This window comes from Nelumbo lutea, chromosome 3, assembly GCF_056320005.1.
Source record: "Nelumbo lutea isolate HS-2025 chromosome 3, American lotus-T2T, whole genome shotgun sequence".
NCBI lineage: Eukaryota > Viridiplantae > Streptophyta > Magnoliopsida > Proteales > Nelumbonaceae > Nelumbo > Nelumbo lutea.
The window spans coordinates 40,222,058-40,248,150 of record NC_142686.1 but is presented as its reverse complement, the minus strand read 5'-3'; the positions used below and the strand labels follow the sequence as shown (position 1 = coordinate 40,248,150).

At 37.6% G+C, this 26,093-nt stretch overlaps 2 protein-coding genes and 1 long non-coding RNA gene across 6 annotated transcripts; 2 read left to right on the top strand and 1 right to left on the bottom strand.

Moving 5' to 3' along the window:
- Positions 1-2,120: 2,120 nt before the first annotated feature.
- LOC148864420 (auxin response factor 9-like) lies at positions 2,121-7,067 on the top strand. Its single transcript, XM_088977959.1, has 14 exons — positions 2,121-2,671; positions 2,783-2,898; positions 3,067-3,162; positions 3,246-3,302; positions 3,433-3,585; positions 3,704-3,788; positions 3,990-4,080; positions 4,184-4,348; positions 4,437-4,550; positions 4,674-4,746; positions 4,871-5,024; positions 5,112-5,743; positions 5,848-6,035; positions 6,127-7,067. The coding sequence occupies exons 1-14, from the start codon at positions 2,599-2,601 to the stop codon at positions 6,266-6,268; spliced, it is 2,139 nt and encodes a 712-aa protein (XP_088834085.1). The 5' UTR covers positions 2,121-2,598; the 3' UTR covers positions 6,269-7,067.
- Positions 7,068-13,041: 5,974 nt separating this feature from the next.
- On the bottom strand, positions 13,042-25,808 carry LOC148864418 (putative E3 ubiquitin-protein ligase RHA4A). 2 transcript variants are annotated; one of them, XM_088981333.1, is made up of 4 exons: positions 25,430-25,808; positions 25,178-25,263; positions 14,015-14,070; positions 13,042-13,733 (listed from the first exon to the last, which is right to left on the bottom strand). In XM_088981333.1, the coding sequence occupies exons 1-4, from the start codon at positions 25,652-25,654 to the stop codon at positions 13,684-13,686; spliced, it is 417 nt and encodes a 138-aa protein (XP_088837459.1). In that variant the 5' UTR covers positions 25,655-25,808; the 3' UTR covers positions 13,042-13,683. The 2 variants fall into 2 exon arrangements, with proteins under 2 accessions (XP_088837459.1, XP_088837458.1); XM_088981332.1 differs by lacking the exons at positions 13,042-13,733; positions 14,015-14,070 and adding an exon at positions 23,950-24,542 and having other exon boundaries at positions 25,430-25,806.
- On the top strand, positions 14,167-18,389 carry LOC148864419 (uncharacterized). 3 transcript variants are annotated; one of them, XR_016110832.1, is made up of 3 exons: positions 14,212-14,458; positions 14,593-14,819; positions 15,144-16,390. It is a non-coding gene; the product is annotated as an uncharacterized LOC148864419 (long non-coding RNA). The 3 variants fall into 3 exon arrangements; XR_016110833.1 differs by adding an exon at positions 17,952-18,389 and having other exon boundaries at positions 14,214-14,819; positions 15,144-16,216; XR_016110831.1 differs by having other exon boundaries at positions 14,167-14,819.
- Positions 25,809-26,093: the final 285 nt, after the last annotated feature.

Sequence of the window (26,093 nt, the reverse complement as noted above, 5' to 3'; positions counted from 1 at the left end):
CATTGGCCTTTAATTTTATCTTCTGATACATGCATGGTGGTAGAAGTCGATGGTGAAGATCACACTTCTACTTAACGCGTATATTATTTCTCCTTGTAAAGCATTACATGTCTCCCTTCTACTTAATATATATAGTCTTCTGCTATATTGTTTCATTCAACTCGGCCGGTATTTATTGGAAGGTAAATCAGTTAATCGCTAAATTGATCACAATACATGCATCCATTTGTTATTATACTGGGTCTTACAGTAATTCAGAATATTTAAATGTATCTTTACTTGGGCAATTGATAAACACTCTCTTCCTCTTATCTCTCTCTTTACCTGGAATAAGGCTGCATTTGGTAATTTTTATTTGAAGGACTTATCTTCTTGTTACAGTTAAAAGCTCAGGGAGCATTTTTATAGAAAAAAGGATACAAGTTGAAATGTAAAATGCAACCTAAGTAGCTTAATGTCAAAAACTTGTTTATCCAAACAACTTTTATGTGAGCGTATAAGCAACGATAAACCGAGAGCTGGGCCGTCTTTGCATTGGTCTTGCAATTCAATTATATATATATGTATATTCTCAGTTTGGAAAAGAGTATAAATAGGCCCGGTTGAATTACCTATCACAGTTGAACACTCTAGAATTTAATATAATTGGATATCGGGCCCGTAGTGAATACTGACGCGTTCAACTGTGACAGTATTCAGCGGGGTGTGTATAATTTTGTCTCCACATCATCCAGACTGTCCTTTTAACATTTGACATATTTCCAATTAGTCCTGTTCATGGGCCGGGTGGCCCGATGGCCTGGCCTGGCCCAGCCTGTATTCTGGTCGGGTTTAGTCATGTAATTAGGCACGTGGGTCTGACTTCGGGCATAACATAATAAGCCCGACTATGTTTTGGATTGGGCTCAAGATTTGTCAAAAAAGTCCAGCTCAATCCGATTTAGTAAAATATATAATATGTATTTTATATATTATATAAAATATATATTTATAATTTAATATATATATATATATATATATATATATTTTATTATTTTTTTTATAATCTCTCTCCGCTTCAACAGTAGTAAATGTATGGACAAAATTTCGGATTCGAGCCCAGCCCAGACTTTGGGCCGAACTCGAGCCTTAAGAAAAATCTGTTAATAGAGAGTGGAAGCCCGGCATGAACCCGGCCCGGCCCAACTTCTAAGTTCTAATTAATCCTGCAGTCAAATCGGGCGCTTCAGATCCTTATCAGCTTCTCTGCCTGACATCGTAAGTTGTTTGTGTCAAATCCGTCGTCGGACTTTCCATTACCACCAAAAGAATAAAAAGGAGCGTCTGACTTTTCTGTACATCAGTACATGTGGAAATGCAATACACTCGGGGCTCGGATCCATCAACGCGCCCAACGTGATTGCAATCTCACCCATATTTTTCCATTTCCTAGCGAAAAAACAAAACAAGTCCAAGTAAAAATACGGTGTGAAAACGGAAAACCCAAGGACATCCCAGAGTCGGAAAACGACAAGCGCGTGCATGACACGTGGGTTGGGTCCTTTCGCGCTACGCGGCGACTTCCGACTAGCTGCTATTGCTGACGTGCACCTTCTTGGAGGACCACCGTACATATAGGAGGCTTGTCGCCTGTCGGCCGGTGGTTAGCTTCAAGCTACGACTCCTCGTCAACCACGTGTCCTCTTGGACCCCCACAGAAAATGTAGATAATTCTTCAAATAAATATTGGCTTTAGATTCCTTTTATTTTTCCTTCGGTCCTTCCCAATGAATATATAAACCTTTAATAAATATAATAACTGAAAAGAAAGGAAGAGGAAAATAAAAAAGGAAGCAAAAATTTCTGCCGGGTTTACTCGAGCCAACAGGTCTGCCTGCTGCAAAGCAGACAACGAAAGAAACGGCAACTAACGGCAACGTCAACTATTTAACCGCTTTCCTAGGCGCCGTCAGTAATTCGGCACAATTGTAACTGCATTCACAGTAAAGGCCGCCGCTGTTATCAGACGGAAGTGAGTCCCATTTTCACGTCGTCGAGTGTGGTACGAAGAGACAACCGAGATCTCCGGTTAAAACCTAACTTAACCACGGTTAAGTTAACGTTAAGCAGAGAGCGAACATATATTACGAGACATATAATGGTAGAATGCGCGGATAGCGGTTTTGGGGTTTCGGTAACGGCGTTCTCTGGTTATCTCGCGGGAGTTTTTGGAGGAGCAGGCAGGAGGAGGAGGGGACGAAAAGGGGGAGATATCATACAAGCTCGCTTAAAGAGGTCCATTGAAGCAGCCAAAAGCGGTTTTCTGGTTCTTTTAAATCGAAGGTGGTTTCAGAAAGCGGTATTTTTGGGGTGGCCGGAACAACGCATACAGATAAGCGGTTTTATCACCACAGAGGAGCAGATTCATTGGTCTGGATCCCGATCGTTACTCTTGACTGGGGGAATTTCACCACCAAAGAGTCTGTCATTCTTTGGTGTAAAATTTTCTTGCTCGATCCTTCGTATATAGATGGGGTAGATTGCAGTACGACTAAACGGTGTTTTAGCTCTGATTGATTGGTTGAGGTAGTGGTTTTACGAGTATCAGCAGCTGATTTAATGGCGTGCGGAGATAGCTTCAGAAGCGCGACGACTTTGCAATCGAATTTCTCGGCTGAACGTCAGGAGACTGGTGAAGTGACTATTTTCTATGTTCTGTGATGAATTTCGGTAGCTTTCCGGTGAAATGGTCTTGTTTGTTGACAATAGTTAGGGTTTATTGTTTTCTTAATGTACTTGATAGGCTTGGGAGGAGGCGATCTCTATGCGGAACTATGGAGAGCCTGTGCAGGACCTCTCGTCGATGTTCCTCGGACGGACGAGAGGGTTTTCTACTTTCCTCAAGGTCACATGGAGCAAGTAAGTTTTTCTTTCTTTTCCTTAAACTCAGGTCTTATTGTCCTACTTTCTTCCGTCGTTAAAGTGAATACCTGTTTTTCTTCCATGTATTTTTCTTATTATCTGAATATATATTATGTTCCTCCTCATTCTTTCTGGTATTTCATTGTTTCTATTTTGCTGTTACAGTTGGAAGCGTCGACAAACCAGGAATTGAATAATCAGACTAATTTGTTTAAACTTCCTTCCAAGATCCTTTGCCGCGTCGTTCACATCCAGTTACTGGTATTCGGCGAACCGATCTCAGCTTGTTTTTTCTTTACTTGTTTCTTCTCGCTCATCTTATTTTCGACTTCTTCGATTTTTAGGCGGAACAAGAAACAGATGAAGTTTATGCTCAAATAACCCTACTTCCGGAATCAGATGTAAGAGTTTCATGCCACTATGTCGTCTTTTATTTTCGGTTTTTTTACTTTCAGTATTTCGAGAAGGTGGAATACACCTGCGTCTGCATATTCATTTTCCTATTCTGAGTTTTTGATGACATATTTGTAGCAAAATGAGCCTACCAGCCCTGATCCATTCCCCGCCGAGTCTCGAAGGCCAATCATTCATTCTTTCTGCAAGATCTTGACTGCATCTGATACAAGCACACATGGCGGATTCTCTGTTCTGCGTAAGCATGCCAATGAATGCCTCCCTCCATTGGTACTTTTCTTTCTATTTTAGCTTTTTGAATTTTTTTTTAAGTTACCCCCTGTTTTTCAAGGTATTTCTGCATTATTTGATTTATTATTTGTGTTCTATGTTTTTCCCTTCACCCAAGGACATGAGTCAACCGACTCCAACTCAAGAATTGGCCGCTAAGGATCTTCATGGCTACGAGTGGCGATTTAAGCATATTTTTAGAGGTACGGGGCTTTCTTAGTAGTGTTTTGGTGTTGCATCTGCGTTTCTGTTCGATCCTTGAAGGCAAAAATTTATTTCTGAAAACGTTAAGGGCAAACCGAAGAGCACTGACCTAAATTGTAACAGATGTCATGGGCTTTTATTTAATTCATTGAGCATATTCCTACTATGGCTCAACAATTTCCTTCATCTGAACCTGCCAGGTCAACCACGAAGGCATTTGCTTACAACTGGATGGAGTACTTTTGTTACTTCTAAGAGATTGGTCGCAGGGGATGCTTTTGTATTCTTGAGGTATTGGCCAGTAGATCATTATTTTCTTTATCTACTCTGGTTTCTGTCTAGTGATATTCTCCAATAGAGCTATACATTTCAGCGGTGAGGACTGATTGTGTAGGGGGGAGAATGGGGAGTTACGGGTTGGAGTCAGGCGTCTTGCTCGCCAGCAGAGCACCATGCCGTCCTCTGTGATATCCAGCCAGAGCATGCATCTAGGAGTGCTTGCCACTGCTTCCCATGCAGTGGCTACCCAGACCCTTTTTATTGTTTACTACAAGCCAAGGTTTGAAATACTTCATTCGAAGTTGATTTTATGATCTGTAAATCCTATGGTTACTTTATTTATTATAACTTTATTGTCATTCTTCCAGGACGAGTCAATTCATCATAAGCCTGAATAAATATTTAGATGCTGTTAATAACGGGTTTTCAGTTGGTATGAGGTTCAAGATGAGATTTGAAGGGGAAGACTCTCCTGAGAGAAGGTAAGTGATGATATATAAATGGAGAGTTTCTTTGGTATTCTTTACTGAAAGGACAGATTGGGTCCCCTTCTATTTTTCCTTGACAAGTTTAATAGCAATTTTCTATGCATTTTGTCTGATCAGGTTTACAGGCACAATTGTTGGGGTTGGAGACATATCATCCCATTGGAAGGATTCCAAGTGGAGATCATTGGAGGTTGAATTATCTTTTATTATATATATATATATATATATATATATATGTATGTATGTATGTATGTATTGTATTGTATTGTATTGTTTTTCAAAACTTGAATCTCAAAATCTCTGTTTTTTTCTAGGTGCAATGGGATGAACCAGCATCTATTCATCGACCAGAGAGGGTTTCTCCATGGGAAATTGAGCCCTTTGTTGCTTCTGTTCCACCAAATCTGACTCAGCCAATGGCAGTAAAGAACAAAAAGCCCCGAACAACAATGGATCCCCCAGTGCTTGGTACAGAATTCTCCCTTTTTTCCTCCGTTCAATAGTCGAAGGATTGGATATATTTCAAGTTTTTAACTCATTTCAATTGTTTCCTAGAAACTACTGCAAGTTCTGCTTCCTCGGCATTCTGGTATCCTGGTTCTACTCAGCCCCATGACTTCACACAATTAAGTGCCGAAGGGCAAAGCAGTGACACCCAAGTTGTCTGGCCCCCTAAGCAGAAAGAAAAGAGTAATATCGTAAACAGCAACAGCAACTGTAGCTCGAGGAACAGGCCGGAGGGGACGTGGTCTTCTTCTTCCCTTGTTAATGTATCTCTAAATCTGTTTCAGGACAGAACTGAAGATGGGAAAAGTGTGCCTGCATGGTCAGTCCTCTCAGGGATTTCCACTACCGACTCCTCAAAGCTGAGCAATGGCACACCGCATGATCCAATGGAAAATGGAAAAAAATCTGAGCCATCTAGTGGATGCCGGTTGTTTGGGATCGAACTAATAAATAATTCAAATGTTGTAGCTCCTGCAGATAAGACACTCCCAGGGCCGGTTGGTGTAGCCAGTGCCACAACTGAAATGCTCCATTCAGTTACTTTGTCTGAAGCAGATTCTGACCAGAAATCTGAGCTTTCAAAAGCTTCCAAAGAACAGAAACAAAATTCTTTGCAGGTATCACCGAAGGACATTCAGAGCAAGCAGAGTTGCTGTACTTCATCCAGAAGTCGCATAAAGGTAATACTGGAAAATGAGTATTAGGTGGGGTTGAATTGAACAGCATGGTGCTTTTTATAGCGGGAAGTCCCTGATAGAAATCAATAAACTTGTGGTTGGTGAAGGTGCACATGCAAGGGCATGCGGTTGGTCGGGCTGTAGACTTGAGCATGTTAGAAGGTTATGACCAGCTTATAAACGAGTTGGAGGAGATGTTCGAGATTAAAGGAGAGCTTCGCCCAAGGAACAAATGGGAAGTTGTATACACTGACAATGAAGGGGATATGATGCTTGTGGGTGACGATCCATGGTTGTAAGTATTCTTCGTCCTCAACGGAAATTTTTTATCTTTTATCTTCTTCTTTTACTTCTAACATATTTATTCCTGTTAATATCATTTGCAGGGAGTTTATCAAGATGGCAAGGAAAATCTCCATCTACTCGAGCCAGGAAGTGAAGAAGATGAGTACGAGAAGCAAGATTCCTGCATCATCTCATTCTGATGGAGTCGTAAGCTTGGATGCAGAGCTGAAAACCGAGATATGAAGAGTTTGTTTTATTTCTGTCAAGTCGATTCACTTTTTTCATCCTGACCTTGAATTGATGCCAAATTCACGGGCAGGATGTGGTTTACAGGGGGGAGAGGGATAATAGGGGGGGGGGTTGGAATTCAGAAATCTGCATCGTGTATCCGTACTCCGTTTTTTTTTCCCTTGTGTTTCAATGATTTCTTTTGGACGTGTCTAACTTGGGAGGCGAGGAGAGAATATACTGTTTCTAATTGGGAGCTCGGTTTTTTAGAGCTTATTACAATTTACAAAGGGAGGGTGATGAGAATGGTAATTAAATTAGACGAGGATGGCATCTCTGTAGGAGGGGGGGTAGGTTTCGGTTATTAAATCACTGAAAAGCTGTGAATACACCATGGTTTTGGCCTATTAGGGGCATTTTTTATCTGCTTGTAATTTGTAAATATATGTATTTTTAGGTCCCCTTTCTCTAGTGAGTTCAAAACTGGGTTGCTCAATTATTTCTTCGTCTTATTGGTTGGTGGACTGCGTATTTGTTTGTTCCCTTCAGAGGACAGTGGTCTGGTTATTGGTTCCTTCGTCCTTTCCCCGTGGAGCCCACAAAAGTCGTCCATCTTGAAGAAAACTCTGGATCGATGAATCATTTGTGGTGTCGTTCTGCAGTTGGCTGATGAAATGCGTCGTTGGGCTTGGCGGCATCGCGATAGCTAGCGGCCGGCCCTTTTTATTGATGTGAAATTGAAAACTAGGCAAAACCTTTCCACTGTTTGATTGTTAAAAAAATATAGATTTTAAGTTGATTTGCTTTAGATAAATTCATTAAATTGCGTTGACAAGTCCTTTCCCTTGGATATTAGCGGCGGAGCTCTCACTATAACACAATGTGATTGCTGGTAGGAATGGGATGGCTGGCACTATCATTATCATAATATATTGATTGATGGAGAGAATCTTCTGATTGACGTGATAATTTAAAAGCGGGCATTATGCATCTCATATTCTCATTTTATCTTTTCTATCTTTTCATTTAATAATTCAACTATGTAAGGCTTTTATCTTTTCTCTTGTCGTCAAATGTTGGATTCATGTTTCTCTATTTTTCCTATTCTTGGTCTCTCTCTCCTCTCTTTCAGTCTGACCATTCCCGTTTGGGCTTTTCCTGTTTGGCACTACTGGTTTCACTCCACGGTGCCACGTGAGACAGGCCCCATTGTTTGAGACGAGATTGGTTTCTTGGCCTTGCATCGGGAATATCTCCGTACTTCTATGCTTTATTTCATGGGGAGATATTCCCAATGCAAGGTTATGATGGCTATTCGAATGGATTTTGCTCTAACTGAATCCTGTTTTGTTCGAGATTGGATCTGCTTCTCATACAGGGCGCCTCACAGGCACATCTCACTGTACATTGGAAACATTTTTCGTACTTGTTTATTATTTATAGATGTGTGAGACAGGCTCCATTGTTAAAGGGAGACCAGATTTGCTCCTCACACTTGTGAGGCGTCTCATATGCACATCCTGTCATGCATTGGGAACATCTCCTGTACTTATTGATTATTATTCATGAGAGATGTTCCCAATGCATGGTGGATGTGCCTATGAGGCACCCATATGTGAGAAGCAGATCCGTCACTACTTGAGGTCGGATCTTTTCCTCACAAAAGGCGTTTTACAACGACCTCACAGGCACAATCCATCGTGCATTGGGAACATCTTTCATGCTTATGTGTTATTATTTAAGGGAGACATTCTCAATGCACGACGGGATGTGTTTGTGAGGCTCCTTGTGTGGAGCAGATCCCAATTCCCATTGAGATTGATGGAACGGGATCCACTCCTCACAGGCACATCCACCATGCATTGGGAACATCTCCCATGAATAATAACTTGTATGGGAGATGTTCCCAATGCGTGGTAGGATTAAGTGAAGTGAATATCTTAAAAGAAATACATGATAATATGTAGTGGGGGCTATACAAATATCGTGTATCTAAATAAATCAATGTATGCTATATATTACATATAACATATATTTATATATGATATATACTATAGAGTTGGGTTTGTGTTGGGTTGGACTGCCTAAGGGGTCAACTCTAACCCAATCCAAAGTAAAGTCGGATTTATGAATTTCAACCCTAACCCTAATCCGAGCATCAACTCGACCCAATCCAACACAACATTTTCAAGTTGAGTTCGGGCCAATCTGTCTCAAGTTGCAGTCTTATTCAGTTGTACATTGTGATGATAAACAAGAGATATTCCCAATATGCAGTTCCAAGGGTTGTGAGGTTGGTATACGACACACTTTGTGAGAAGTAAATTCAGATTCCCATTGGTTGGCCGTACTTTTTTTCCCGATAGGTATCTGTTATCATAAAAGAGTAATTGGTTAAGGGATGGCCTGGTTCTTTTTTTATTTAGAACTTGTTTTAAAGAAGGTGATCGAAGGAAATAAATCATATCATAGTTAACAAAAGTTTTAGATCAAATCTAGATTCCCACTGGTTGGCTGTAGTTCTTTTCATGGATGTTTCCATGGAAAGGTTTAGATGAAATCATGGTTAACAAAAGAAATTCTTTTTATTTCGGGTAGGCATAAAAGGTAAAAAGAGGGATGGTGAAATCCATGGATATTGAAGATGAAATGGTATACTCTGAGTGCATCATATTTCATATTTTCTTTACAAATAATACTAAAAGCTGCCTTGTATTCTTGGTGTGCATAAGAGAGTTAAGGCAAGGCAGACAGCTGATTTCTTTTCAGCCTAATTAATTAATTAGGCACCTCCACCTGGTGTATTGTCAGCTGGACGCATATTAATATAGGGTTTGTAGTAGTTAAGGGTCAAGGGCTCTTTCAGAGGTGAAAAGTGAGTGAGAAGCTGCCGGTGCCAAGGGCGAACGAGAACCGTTGCTCAGAGTTGAGACCGAGAGAGTGAGAGCTTTCAAATCACTTGAGAAACAGAAACACAAAAGTTGGAAGTTGGAACACGAACACCCTTGCTTGCTTGACCAATGTATTTCGCTTTGCCCAAAAATATCCATCCTGTCACTGTCAATTGGTTCGGGGGCGTAGCTTTCCCCTGGCCCTGATAGAGAAATGGTTGTTATTAATTAGAGGTGAAGTCCTCCCCAATTCCCATATGGAGGTGGGATAATCTCACCCATCCACCAGACAAAGGGGACCCTTGGATTGACCACATGATTAATGCTTCAATCGTTGTTTCAACTACTCGCAGTGCCAGTTGCCACACTTAGCGACTGTGAGAGGGTGTCTCGTTTTTCACATACCCAATCCATGATGTATGTTATTTGTTATGAGATCGATGTAGGATCTACAACCAGAACCAGAGTTTCCCTAAATTTGCCCCCATCAAGCATCAACAAAGGGTACAAGACGATTGTGTCGTACCCTCTAATTTTCAAAATGATAAGGAATTTCTGCCATTTTTAAATTAGTTAATATTAATAATAATAGGACAGATGGAGACGCTCCTGTTTTCACTTTATACAAACAAAACCCTTTTTAACTAGTCAGCAGTAGTACAACAAGGTGGGGATGAGGGAGGCTAACCGTGCAGTTGTGAAAATGGCGAATGCAGACCACTCCTTGACCCTTGTCTAAATGGACACTGCGTGGATAGTGGATTGGCTACTGGATTTCTCCACACAAAAATAAATAAATAAAAATATATATATATATATATATATATATATATATATATATATATATATATATATATATATATATATATATTTGGGTCGTACGTCTAATAAGTAATAACCACATTGGACCATCTCCACTCTACGATCACATTGATGACTGGTGAAGCAAGAAAGAGTAAAGACACTTGACCCCCCACGCCCACCCATTTGGCCTGTATGCTGGATACTATTCTCAATTCCTCACACCTTTAACCTGTCCCACTGATGCCATGTTGGCCTCACCAGCACCGGACATGCCTCAACAATGCCACGCTGTAAATCTTTGAAGCCAACCGGAATTTTAAAATTAAAATTTAAAAGTAGCCATCACCAGGCTGGCAAACCTATCTATCCAACCTACAGCTGGATTCAATTTTTGCATTAAAAGCCTGTAGGATATCTCCCAAACCAAATGGACACCATTGAATTGAACGATCAAAACCATCACACTTTTACTAAAACACCCACCATACTTTCATTCATTTACTGAACCCTACACAATAGTACAATACAATATTTTGCATTTTACTTACTAAAACACCGCCTATAGTTTTATAGTTTGCAAGAAACTGTTTGTATTGACACCTAGGAATGATTATGGTCATGTATCCATCCATCTAGACCAAGTGAATAATGTTTAAAATATGGGCTCATGTTTTTTTTTTTTTAAAGTACCCTTAACATTTCATGTCAAGCTTTGCTTTTTTAGAAAGAAATAATGTCTACGTTTTAAATATGCAAGACCAAAATTTCCAATTTTATTTTCTTTTGATTAAATTCGTTCAAACAGAAACCATCATTTTTTACTTTCGTCCAATGCAAGGTGGGCTGTGAATGGATTAAGTCTACCCGATGCACCCAACCTATCGAACCGATTGAAATGGTTTTGGTTCCATAATTTTTAATTTTGTGCAGATTAATAATTGGATTGGTTTTGTTTCTTACCTGTTCTAAACCGGTTCAGACCTAGAACCAATTATTTTATATTTAAATTTATTATAATTTTTATCATATTTTATGTTTGAAATTATCAATTTGATAGATAATAAATAAGATAGTATCAGTTACAAATGTTTCTTTTACTAACATAAAAATAACTTAATATTTTTTTATCACTTTTATTAAGGTTATATTGTCAAATTTTAAATTTGAAGTTGTCATTTAAATAAATAAATGTGGCTTTCCAAACAATCGGGTCTATTAGGTCTGGACCCAATAAACCCAACTATTAATTGGGACGGTTTTTGGTCTATGATTTTATCCTGATTAATAATTAATTCACAACTGATTCTACCTAAACCCAACCTATTGACAACCCTAAATGAAAGGTTGAATAAATAAATCAATCAAAAATTATAGGGGGTTTTTAATAAAATAAAAACTATAGGAAAGATTTTAGTAAATCCGTAGGTATTTTAATAATTAACCCTATTTATGGGGCCATGAACAATTATCTTACACATACCAACACGGCATAATGCTTCCCACATTAGACTTTCCTTAGTTACCCCTTGTATATCTAAAACATTTGCCAAATTATCAATAAATGGTCTAGCATACCACCTAAATGAGCAATTCAGGTTAATTAATTGTACTTTTGGATTCTCTAATTTTATTTATTTATTTCACATAAATATAATATCAACCTCTCATCTTGCAAGACCTTGCACAGCATTCAGCCTCGCAGGTCCCTTTGGTATCCTAGGCCAGCCTTGCCCTACTAATCTCGTTTCCTTCTTTGGGCCTCACTGATGGGTAATTTGTGGTCTTGCGTCTCTTGGTTTTCCAAGGACCTAGTAACTCTACAACAGAGTGATTAATTGCTTTCTCTCGCATTTGGGTATCTTCAATGACTAAAGCATTGGAATATGAACCATCACTCTTGCCTGTTTATTTATGTGTTCTTTTTTCATTTATGGTCTGTTTGGTTGCCTATAAAGAATGGGAGAGAAAGATGGGATGAGAAAGGAAACTTTATTTTCTCACTTTGGCATCCTATGTTTAGTTGCTGAGACCAATTATCCAGAACACAAACCTAAAATCCCAGAATATTATCAAAACTTGCCACATGACATACTGACATGGCATATTACTGATCGAAACTTGCCATATTGCATGCTGACATGGCATATTAGGATATAGTTCTGATTTGTGTCATTTTTTTCTCAATAGAGGCTATAGTTTTAAAACACTTAACAAATAAGACTTTTAGATTTAGGAGCCATCAGGTAGGGTTAGTTGGTTTGAACTAAGAACTGGTTATTTAGCCACAGATTTATAAAATATATAGCATTTTCATCCACATTCCAATCTGTTTTCATACCAAATAGCATAAGCACGAGAGGGTGAAAATCTTAAAGTAACAAGTAGCAATTTAACATTAAATATAGGGCTCCTAATATACTACAACCTACTGTGGTCCAAGAAGTTGATGAGGGCTACTAAAGGGTGGACTGGATGCAGCTGCCATGATGTATAACAGAGACAGAAGGCTTTGCAATGGTCCTATATATGTGTTGCAATTTGCAAAAAGATGAGACCATACTGTGCTATCTTATTTCAATTTGTCTTTCTATTGTCATTGAGGAGGACATGCCCTGATATCTTATTACACTTTCTGCTATGATATATAGCAGAGACAGCCATTATTGCATGGTTTGACACAAGAAACATAGCTACCTCTCACTTAATTTACTTGGCCTTATTGTGGTTGCTTTGCTGCTGAAGAAAAGTTGCATAAGAAATGGCTGATGATAATCATGCAAGTCACCTTGCATTTGGGAGGCAAGACAACTACAACACTGGGTTAACTAGAAGTTTAAAAAGTGTAATGCAAATCACCACATAAGATAATGCAATTATGTAAACATCCAAGCTACAGATGCATGTTCAGCTTGTCATGCAAGGCCGAAGATTATCCTGTCCTTCTTTGATCATGTTGATCAGATTATGCAAACATCTTGTCCTTCCCTTCTTTGATCAAAGAGCATCCTTCCCTTTGATCATGCAAACAACCAAGCTATAGATGCAGTAAAGCACAATCAAACAACTATTGCAATTAAATTATGCATATAAAAATTGAAAAAGTCAAAACTAAACAACCCCTTTATAAATCCCTTATATAGCATCTTTATAACATAATTACACTCACATTTCAAGGTTATTGGACATGGACCAATAACCATTAAAGTTTCTTACAGGTTATTATAGTCTCCACGACAATAAGTGAAAAATAAGACATAATTTTTAAATTTTAGAATTAAAATACAATAATTAGGTCCTGAATCTTGACCCCTTGGCCTGGGCCCATGTAAGGCTAGGCCCAGGCTTATATTTTTTAGGCCCATAATGCAGGTCAGGTTGGGCCTGGGCCTAACCTAAATTCATTATTATGAAGGCAAAGCCCAGCCCAGCCCGGCCTGGCCCATGATCATCCCTAGCTCCGCCTCATCACTCCCCAGAACTCGTGGTTATTCACTTCACAGCTCATAGGACCTTGCAAGACATTCAAACTTGTTGCTCCCTTTATCGTAGGCCAACCTCGTATCCTTGTTGGTATTCTGCAAGCCCACGATCTTTTGTATTTGGAGGACCATGTGACTCTGTCATGGGTGATTAATTGCTTTCTCGCATGTTGGGTATCTTCAATGATTGAAGCACTGAAAGATGGACCGCCATTCTTATGTGTTGTTCATTTAGTGTATTGAGAGTGAGCTTGTATCAGCTGCTTGTAATCGGTGTAAATGAGTGAACACCAAGGTCACCATCCTCTATAACAGATAAAAAGAGATTTTATCTCCTTGCTGTGTTTATCTTCTAATAAAGACTAGAGAAGTTGTAAAGAGATTTCCCCATCTCATTATGTTCAATTTACCACCTCGAAATCACTATCAATGTGGGTTTCTAGCTCAAAGCTTATATTCAAAGTTGACAAGTTTTAAATATTCTTTGATCTTGGTCAAACAAAAAAATATGAGCACCTAGGATGAAAAAAGAAAAAACCATACAAATTAACCAAACCACAAATCACATCAGTAATAATGCAGTGTACCTTGACAGCCGATAAAGGAGAGATTGGTTAATGTAATTTCCAAATTTAGGGAATCCCTGGAGAGATATCAAACAAGGAAATTATCAGTTTGCATATAATTATCTATACAGGCACATTTGGCAGTAACTTAAATCTCTAAAGGAATCATCAGATCATACATCTCTTCAAAAACCAGAGACCTTAAGAAGGCCATGCACCATCTCTGTGAGGAGGAGGTTTAACCCGTCTGGTAGCCAAGTTGGCATCAGCAATTGATAGAGGTTCTCGAGGTGAATCATGAATGTGGTGTGAATGGAAACCAACCACGACAAAAAAGCATGAAGGAGATTTTAAGCTATGAATGGATGATCAATCTCATCCACACTAAACAGAACGCCTGGTCATCCATGGAATGACCAAAATTTCAAATACCGCCTAATTGGCCCTAATTATTACTATAACCTGGTAATTTAACGATCTATGTATATATTTACTACGGAATGGGTGGTTTCTCCTTATTTGTGCTAAATGGAATTTACTCGTGCGAGTAGATTAGCGCTCTCACGCGCAAATATTTTGTACTGTGTAAGAAACATCAGTTTATTCGACCAAGGGTTTGGTTCACGAGCATACAGACCTTCGAGTCAGGAGAGCTTCGAGGGAAGAACGGGAGAACGACGAGCGTCGAGGAAGAAATCCAACGGCGAGCTTCGAGGAAGACCATCTCATATCAACTGTGCCTCCCGTAGAAAACCCTACTGCTCTTTGATTCGCTGTTACTGCAACCCCTGTAAGGTTTCTGGAGACGGATATGTTCCCTTCCAAGGTATGTGGTTTTAACTTTTTCTTTCATTGCATTCGTTTTGATTTTTCCTCGTTCTTCAAAATCTAGGGTTTTTCAACCTCAATGTTTTATTGTATTTTGTTCTCATTGTTTTCTCTTTCTCTATTCTCGTTGTAACTATCAGAAGATGATTGAGAGAAATAGAAAGTAATTGATTGAGAGAAAAAATGTGGAAAAAAAGAGATAAAATAGGAATGAATATAAAATCTTTTCTTATATTTACCGAGTTTTTTCCTTACATCTGAAATTTTGAAATTCCTACAATTTCTTTTTCTTAAAAAATCGTTTTTTCCTTGCCACTGGCAGCTCGTGATAGCAACTCGCCACAGGCAGATTGTCATAGGCAGTTCACCATAAACAGCTAGCCACAGACAGCTTGCCACGGACAGCTCGTCATAGGCAGCTCGTCACTTGTAGAGAAGTTCGGTACAGGAGTAATTTGGTGTATGGCAGGAAGATTTCCTACCTGGCCTAGACACTGACCCGCCAGGCGCCGACCTGACAACCTGGCCCATACACCGACCCGCCGATTGATGCAGGCGCCGCCCTAACAACCTGGTCCAGGCGCCGACCTGGCCGCCTCACACAAGCGCCAGCCTGGCGACCTCGAGGAGTTCACCACCGTACTCCGGTTTTGACGAGATGTGACGAGTCTTACTGTTTGGAGGCTTTTCACCCACCTAACCCGCGATGACTCCAGTATATAAAGACCTCACCCCCCAAAGGGGAGGGGGATGGAAAAAATGGAGGTAATCCCTGCTCTCTAGCTCTCTCGTTTCTCCAATATTATCTTCAAAGCTCTCTACAATCAGAGTACTAAATTAAGCGTCGGAGAGCCCTCGTCGGGAAAATACCCCCGGGTCCTCTGATTCAGTTCTCATAGGTCTTTCAGCTCCCGTCACCTACAAAGAGGAGGAAAAGATGGAGTTCTCGCAAGTCCCTCAGCTCCCGCCACCTACAAAGAGGAGGAAAAGATGGAGTCCTCGCAGGTCCCTCAGTTCCCATTGCCTACAAAGGAAAGAAGACCACCTCATGCTGAGGGCAGTCGGGTTGCGCTGCACCAGGGAGCTCCACCATTCTCTAAGTCACAGGCCGCCTAGTAGGGAGTTCGCCACCAGGTAGCTCTCCACCAGGCAGTTCGCCACCAGGGAGCTTGCCACCAAGGAGCTTGCCACCAGGCAGTTCACCACCAAGGCGCTCGCCACCAGGGAGCTCGCCACCAGACAGTTTGCCACCAGGCAGTTTACTACCAAGCAGTTCGCCCCCAGGCAGTTCTCCACCAGGCAGTTCACCACCAAGTAGTTCATCACTAAGGCACGTCACCACCGGGTCAAATAACGAGATACTTAGCCAAAAAATTTTTACATCACAAAACATTGGTACGTGGCCAGAAATGGCAACATCAATGACCGATTTTGATTCTTATGAATAATCTTGAAAAGGGCTCTTCAGTTTGAGATGATGCCCCCATTATTTGGACTTTCCTTTTGGCTTTCATTTTGGCTCAAATTCAGCTCTTTATATAGCTTGGAGAGTCATCCTTTTGGCTTTTATTTTAGTCATTCATCCTTTTGGCTTTCATTTTAGTCATTCTATAAGGCATTATGAGACTATAAGTAGAAGTACTGTTCTCCCTCAGCCACCTGAAATGATCAAAACACATTAGAAGGACATTTCATTCCTTCACTATCTGAAAATTTGTTCCAGGTGTCCAACGCCTAATACAGCTTCAACAACTTAGGTACATATTCAAAACAAGAAATACAAGCTTCCTGCCTAATTAACCGGAAAGTCTAAGCATCCTACAAAATTTCCAAATGTCTGCATCCATGAATGCAAGGTTCTGGAGGTGGAAAGGTCTGTAAATACAAGAATGCAAACACTTACTTGATTCACCAGCTCCTCATTAGACACAGAACTTTTATCTTCTGATGCAACATTTGTAGCTGATGACAATTTAATTGTAAGAGCACTATCAGCACATTCAGATGTGAAGTTCAAAGCACCTGAAATCTTGTCATGAATCTTTCTCTCCACTACATATGTTTCACCATGTCCAACTTTATGATCTGAACTCAAATAAACAATTTGTTTATCCAAGGATAAAGGACCCTGCCTACTTCCTGAGTCATTTTGTTCACTGGTATGCCTCCATGTGAAGATGAGAGGAAACCATTTTGCTTCATCTCTTTCCACAATTTCAATGAGTCATTTTTCTCCAAAGGCCCAGTTGAGCTCCTACACTCCGAAACCTCTCTGGATTTAAGATGACCATAAATTTCATAAGGAAAAAATGATTTTTGATCAACTGAGCTGGAGACATCTACTGCATTGAGATCCAACCCGGTGCCTCTTGAAGCTGTAAAATTACCACCATGATCTTTCTGATGCTTTGCAATCAAAGATGTCTTGCTAACATCATCATTCTCATTTTCATGAGAATGATTAGGTTGACTGATTCCTGAATCATGAACATTTTCTGGGTCTTTCTTTCTATCATTTACTTCTTTTCCTCTTTTTAAATGGCTTGCTGATCTGCTTTGAATGTGACCATTTTCAAGCTTTTCACATCTGACTAGGGCCTCAATTATAGAATGGACCTGTTTACTATTCCTCACATAGTTAATGATCCCAGGATTCAATTCATTGAGTAAACCCACTAGGGGCTGCAATCTTCGTGAATCTATTGACCTGTTTACTATTCCTCACATAATATGATGTTTATATGTAAGTACTGAGCTTTAGGTTGAATCATATCTGAAGGAGTCCCACAAGATGTATGGGAAACTCCTAAAATAATCTTGCTTTCCTATAATAAAAAAGGTAAGACGAAAATTAGATGTTTATTTTGCTTTTAACATAGATCCTCATGTGGCAAAGCTCTATGTATGTTAACACAGGAATGAGTTCCCATTCCACCCACAAATATCCATCATTTAGTAATCTAAGTTGGGAGGGCACATACTAGCATTATAAAAATAAATGCATAATCTGAGTATGCAAATACAAATAGGTTGTTTATAGTAAACTTATATATTACATTCTTTCTACAATAATTAAGCTTTTTAGATGTGGATGGATCCTATGAGCCACTTACAGATTATGTTACTATAGGTTTGATAGGAATTGAGTTTCTAAGTGACAAGGTTATATTTGCTTCACAATACCAATGCATGGCAAGAAGCAACATTGAAGCTGAATGGTGGGCAGTTATAGGAGCCATGGACTTGTTATGAAATAGATGAACCAGCCGCAATTGGAATGCCATTGGGCTGAGAAGATACTTAAGATTGTGAAGAACATGATTTCTATTTTATTTTTCTTGCCAAGTAAAGATGAATAACATTATTTCTGCTTTTGATGTGTATAAAATCTTACTTGTCAGTAGGATAGACAATGATATAGCTCACCATATTTTTGCCTTTTTTTGCTTGTAATTATAAGATGGATCTATGTTTCGACATCCCTGAGTAGGGAATTCTTGTAAATACATTGTCATCTTCACTAAAAAGGTTAATGTTAAAAAAAAAAAAAAAAAGAATTGTTCCTTTAGATGGTGGGACTCTATTGGCGTTGATGCAGACTGCAAAGATATTAATGAGCCCAGAATCAGCTTGTGGAACAGATGCTGATTTCGACATTTGCATTTATCGAATACCACATGATTATTCTTCTTTTTGTTTGATGGAATCCTATGCTCTTGTGTTTCAGTTTATATTTCTCTTAGGCTTTTTGTTTGTTGGGTTTCATTTTTTTTTTTCATTTAATTCAGATAGCCTATTTAAGTAAATGCTTCAAATTTGTGAAAGGTGTATTTGGTTGGATTCCAAACGAAAGGTAAACCATTCAAATGGCTATAAATAATTAATAAAGAGCTTGGAAAAATAAAGCTACTTCTGGGCGTTTGGTATTGAGGTTAATCAAGGTGGCCAATTGTCAACTGGTTAATCCATCAATATATGCAACTTAAATTTGTGGTTAATCAAGGCTGCTTCTAAACACAAAATTGTTTGAATATGGTTATCAATTTTGTGAGAATGGAAGAACCTACAATGAAGAAGAAAGAGAATAATTTAAATCCTTTATTTTCCGTTTCCTTCTTTTTTGGGGGGTGGTGGGGTGGAGTCATGGAGGGTTGGGATAACTGTGCACTAGGGCTGCATCTATATGCAATACAACTAATTTACATTATCACTTGTTTTGTTTTACTATTATTTTTGCACAATTTAATTCACATTCCTTATAATCAGCCCCTGCAACGCAGGGGCCCGCCCGCTAGGAATCTATTAATTCTCTTGTTTTCTCTTCTGAAAATTAGTTATAAATCTCTTGACAAATTGGCAAATCCTATATAAGAAACATGTATAAGCTTTCTCAGATTAGGACTATTGGGTTTACCTGAAGCATGGACTACTTATTATTATTATTTTTTTAAACTTATAAAACATGTCCAGCCATAAGAAATGATCAAACTCAAATAGCTTTTGTCTCATGTGTACCATTTGTAGGAAAATTGAATTAAATTAAAATTCTTTAATTTTTGTCTTATATGTATACCATAGTTTATGTTCATCAATTTCTCTCTCTGTTTTTTTCCTTTTTTATTTATCTCTTGTAAGCACCCTATAGTGATTCTTTATTTATTTATTGGGGGGGGAGGGGGTAGCATGCCCCCAAGAGTCAGAAAAACAAATAAAAGTTGGGGGAGGGGACGGGAAAGTATTATCCAAGGCTGCATGAATTATAAGTAACCGAGGGTACTCGAAATTTTACTTCTTGTATATACAAAATTGTTTATCCACCACCCATAGACATACATATATCATCAACTCTTCAAGCGTCATGAGCATGTAATTACGATTTAAACCGTATTCATTAGGGGTTGACAAAAATTTTTGTGTCAAAGTGCCTGCTCGATACAATATTCATCTTCCTTCATCCAAGGCTTGGGACCAGCATTAATGTAATTAAGACATGCTAGATATTGGTGGAGTTAAATAAAATGGTAAGTTAACATCAATTCAATCAGATGTCTATTTGATTTGTAAAATATCACATTGTATCACTAGCTAGTGGAAATTAAATCATATTTTTGAAACCAGAATTCAATAATTCATTTCTAATTTCCCTTACACAATCAAGAACATTATCTTTCTCAAAAATAATATATATCTGGCTATATATATATATATAGTTAGTTAGTTAGTTAGTTAGTTAGTTAGTTAGTTAGTGGTGGCAATTGGGCAGATTGGGTTGGGTTTGGTTTGGGTTGAGCCTCAATCCAATCTATCTAACCTGTCAACCCATTAATGACTCAGTTATATAAAATTAAATGGATTGGGTTCAATCCAAAACCGCTTTAACCCAATCTAATCTGCCCAAACCCATTAATCTTATATTTATAGACTTAAAAAACAAACTAACTCTCTCTTAACAAATAAGTTGGTCATAGCTTGGTGGTAATTGTAGTTATTATTTGCACAAGTGGTGAAGGTTCAAGTCAATGGTGGATTGACTTGGACCGGATCATATCAGTTTTGTGCACGAGTTTGGGACCGAACCAACTGACCCAAAGTGGGTCAACATAAGTAAATCGGGTTGGTTCGTATTCAGGTCGAGTTGTGTGGATATTGGTCGATCGGACGATATAGACACGTAGACATCGAACCATCCTGCTCGAAACCGTTTTGGATTCGGGTTGACCTGGACCAACTTGTACCAGGTTGGGTCGGGGCTATGCGAATGCTGGTTGGATTGGATGACCCAAACCGGGCAAAGTAAGCAGTACCGAACCATCCCGCCCAAGGTCCATTTTGGATTCAACTTGTACCGGATCGGGTTGGGTTGTGTGAATACTGGTTGGATCGGACAACCCAAACCGGGTAGGGCAAAGTGGTACCGAACCATCCTGCCTAGGTCTATTTCGAATTCGGGTTGACCTAGATCGGTATGTGTTGGATTGGGTCAGACCACATTGAACTGGTCTGGACTCGGGTCAAATTGATTTGGACCACGTTGATTCAAGACAAAACTAAATTTAGTCAACAACTAATAGAAAATTAATGCATTAATTATAAATTATTTAATTCAAATGAAGAAAATTTAAAAAAAAAGGCTAAGGAATTAATACTTATGTCTGTAATGGTTAATCCAATGGTTATCCACAACCTAACCCGACCCAACCCATTTAAATGGGAGGGTTAGGTGATGAGTTGATCACACAACCCTATATATAGTAAGACGGTCCATGTCATCTTGCTTATCCTTGCTCCATTACCCCGCATTTCTCCATTTCTCCTTGACTCTCTCTCCTCTCCCCCTTCCCATCACTTAATTTGCCATCTCAGCACCCTCTCACTTCATTCCTCTCCCTTCTTATTGGGTTCTCTCTCTCTCCCCCCCTCACAACTCATGTCTTTCACCTTCTATAACAACCTAACTTCTCTCCTTAATTAGCTCAATATATATTTTATCATCTCCTTCATTTCCATCTCTAATTCCTCTCTATTCTCTCAACGTTCCCATAAAAATAGGGACATAATTTATTAAGATTTAGTTTCCAAATCAAACAATATTTATATCTATAGATGTGATTTCAAGCAAATTAAAGAGAGGAATAAGGGGGATTCAATGTTTCCTATATATTCATGCCATCCTCCATTATTGTTAAATAATCTATTATTAAATAACCCATTAGTTATGAAAATTATTAAAAAATTCTGGAAAATATTCTTCCAAAAATTATAAAATAATTATTTCAGAAATAATCCATTATTTAATAAATATTAAATAATTTAATAATCTAACAAAAATTAATAAACAATCCATTATTTAATAATTTTGGTTATTAAAAATGTTCAAATTTCAACGCTTAGCATAATTTAAATTAATCATTGTAATTTAATAAATTTTCATTAAACTTTTACAATAATTATTTATTGATAAAAGATATTACTAATTAGCATAATTTACTAATTTTTGTAAAATCAATAATTATAGTTAACAATTATCAAATAATTTAGAGAAACTCTTTAACTAATAATCCTTAAATATTTTTTAAAAGAGTATAAAAAATTAAGAAATTAATCTATGAAAAAAACGTCTCCAAAACTATTTAAATAATAACCCATTATCATTATTCAACTATATTGTCTAAAAATTTGGAAATTAATCTATAAGAAAATGTTTCATAATTGTTTAAATAGCAATCCATTGTTATTATTTTAATAAATAATATAGGAAAGTTATTAAATCTATCCATACCAATCTAGACCACTTGGTTGACTTCGACCATACCTAGTTTTACATTAATTAACAACAAATGGTTTACTTTTAATTAAAAATAATGTAATTTACCATAATTACATTAATTTACTATAATTGCATTTACTTTGATTCATAGTAAACAATTTAGGCTTAAAAAGTAAATAATTTACATTAATTTATTGTTATTGTAAATAATTAATTTACTATACATTACTACTAATCAATAGCAATTCCAATATTTTTTTTTGGAAATTATCATAAAAAATGTAATTTATTGTTATTTAATTTACAGTTAGCTAATTAGTTATAGAAAATTATTAGAATTGTAAGGATGAAAAATTTTCCTTGTAAAACTGGGGCCCTACCCTGCTCTACCCCGAATGGGGCAAGTTTTCTCAAATTTTAAACGGGGACGGGGCAGAGACAGGGTAGGGATAGGGAAAACATTTTTTCCCAAATTAGGGATAGGGTTTGTATATAATTCCCCAAATCCAATGGTAATTAAGTAAAATATTCATAGGTTTCATATTAATTTTTAAAATACCCTAAAATTCCCATAACCTTATTTGTTAAATATCCATAAATTAGATTTTTTAGGTGGTTGCCTCAAAGTGGAAAAAATTTGGGGGTTCCCCATGGGTGCTTAGCCCTAAATCCACCCCGCCACTAGGTCAGAATAGAGATGGAGTAGAGTGTCTTGACTTATGGGGGCTAGGGACAAGGAGGGGCGCCCCATCCCGTGCATTGTACGGGTCCCCACTAGTGTGTGCACGCGCGTGTGTGTGTGTGTGTATACACATTAACTTTTTAATAATCCATTTGATCGAACTTAACCCGAGTTGGCCAGCTTTCTAGTATTTCAATCAGCTTTGGTTTAGCAATTTTCCAACTCGACCAAGTTAAGTCAGTTTCAATTTGGTCATTTGTAAACCGACCCAACCATAGATGTATATTAATATTTCATACTTTAAATATATTTTTTTAATACAACAAAGTGGGAAAATTCTCATATTTCTCAATCTAAAATATTTAAATATTTCATTATCTAAATATTTAAGTAATATGTAAAATATTTAAATATTTTCGTTATTTGAATTTTATTTATATTAATGTCATTGTGTAATATTAAATATTTTTATATAATTATTTAGGTATTTTTAATTTTTTGTTATTTAAGATATTTAGTTATTGAGATATTTAAATAATTCTTTATTTTTTAATGCTAAATTTTATTATTTGAATAAAATTTAAATTTAATAATTTGTGAAATTATAATTTATATTATTCTTACATAATTTCATGATGAATTTTAGAAAAATAGAGAATTATTAATAATATGAATATTATTAAATCTATTATAATTTAATTTTTGTGTTAAATATTTTAAAGTTAGTATATTATTTTGTCATAAGATTTAAATAATTCTAAAATTTTTTAATTGAAACTTTCTTTAGATAGATGTAGATAAAAAGTGAGGTGGGAGCATAAATAAGAATTAGAGATAGCTTAGGAGGGAATTTCTCTATTAAATTATAGATAATTTAAGAGATAAATAGGAATTTGAGATAATTTAGGAGACAAATAGGAATTAGAGACAATTTAGGTCACTAAATATTAAAAAAAGAAAATGTCTCTTTCTTTAATGGATAATTATGTGGAATTAAAAAAAGAAAAAATTAGTAAGATGGGTTTGGAGCAAAGAGAGGCATGGTGAGGGACCGTAAAATGTATGATGCCGGAAAGATATGGTACTGGGAAATCAAAACGCACCCATGGATTTTGATAAATTCCACCTGATTTGTTAACATGTCTTTCTAGTAGTATAGTCGAACCTGTGTTTGCCTAATTTTCTTAAAATCTCAACAAAGAAAACAATTTATATTGAAGAGGTAGCACACCCCCCACCATCTTAAAATTTACAACTAAAAGCAGGGCATTACATGAAGGTATATATAATTGAATTTACCAAAAAGGGCATAATTTAGGTGATAATTAAAGTCATAAAGGATCTGCACAAACCACTGAGTAAGAATCATGTTGGTAATTAATGATCCATTAAAATAGACGAATTTTGTCTTGTGAATCACCAATTCACCATAGCCATAGCCATAGATAAGCACAGGCAGGGGCTCTGTTAAACTTAAACATGTCGTCACTAGCTAGCTAGTGGTAGTAGTGGAGATCCTTGGCTTTTCCTTCATGCATATAGATTGTTGTGGTGGGCGCATGATCGAGAGTCTCGATCGGGGTAATTAGATAACAGATTTTTGTAATTCCTAGCTACTGCTGATAATTACAAGGATGGAGCAGCGGCAAAGCGGACATGTGGTGTTTGCTTGAAGCCAGTGATTAATACAATCGACGTGAAACACATGGTTGCAAGAAGGAATCTGGTGCAATTGCTCCTTCATCTCAAAATCTCCCAGGCACACGCAACATCTGCACTTTAATCCATATTCATCCACTTAATTAAACCCTACTCTTAGCTTTAGTACTGTATTTTAATTTAACCAAGAAACTTAATTTATTCAACCAACACTACAGAATACAGATTAATATTGCTTCATAAATTTGCAGATGACCCAAGAGGAATTAAATGGTTTAAATTATTAGTATGTGATCATTATGCTCAACTTTGGCTTAATTAGCCAGTGTTGAACTTGGAGGTGGCCCCTGGGACTGGGGGATCATGGAGAAATCTTATTCTTATTAATAATCTCCAGAGCTTTGGAATTCGAAATTTTGAAATATATATACATCTGCACCCCTCGATCGTATCCATGATTCAGAATTCAATAAGGGTATTGACCACGGGATCCTTTAATCCAGTCCTTCCTAAAATATCCCACATCAACATCAAAAGAAGACACCCACCACCACCAACACGCACACAGACACAGACACAGAGAGACCAAAAAAGTGAGAGAAAAAAAGAAGTAGATATATAGACAGTGTTTCGTAAGAAGATTGTAAACTATAAAGCCCTACCAGAAAAAGGAGTAGAGAATAAAGGAACGTCAAATAAGAAAACGTAAATTTAGCAGAGGCAAAAAAGCAAAAGAAACTGCACTTACTGTGAACTTCGGGTACTTAATTCCTCATCATATATAATTATGGGAAGCTTGTTTCTCATTTCCTCTTTCAAATCCATTCCAGGAGGCTAAGGACAACAAAAACGAAACCAGACATTCATGACTAACTTCTTACTATATAATATGTTTAATTTTTAATTTCAGGCTCCAAAGAAAATGTTTGATTTCTAAGTTTTGTTTATCTTCTGCAAGAGAGAGAGAGAGAGAGAGAGAGAGAGAGAGAGAGAGAGTTACCGGGTAACTGTAATTGGTGGCTTGATTCAATCTCCCTGTAAGTGTTGGAGGAGAGGAAGGGAGATTGGAGGCCCTCCTCTTGAGGTAAAATAGGTAGAACAATAGCAAAAGAATTATAGAGAAGAGAATTGGAATTGAAAATATGAAGGCTTGGTACAACTTAAGCTGAATTGCTTGAGGATAGGGATGAGGAGGGCTTGTAGTTGTAGTGTTGGGGAGGCCCATTTAACTCCAAGCTTCCTGATATTTGAAGAGATGGAAATAGAAAACACTAAGAAGATGATTTATGGAGATGGGGAAATCCTGAAACCATCTTGTTGTGTATTTATGGTCAGAGAGAGAGAGAAGATAGATATTGGAGTTCAAGAGACAAAGGTGATGGATTTTAAGGTTTTTCTCCTATTAAAATTGGGAAATGGACACATTTAAAAAATGTAAACCTTGGATAGCTCTCCTTTTATCAACCATTCATTATGATATTTTTCTACTTTTTATGATGGGATTGGCCCATAGTTCCCCACTAAAGTTATGGGTCCCCAACGGCCAGGCACTAAGGCCCATTATAGTAATACATACACCTTCAAATCATGGGTTCAAATTTCATCATTCATCACTTAGTCTATTGCTTTCCTGGATACAATAGAGCCGTGATGATTGATTTGGT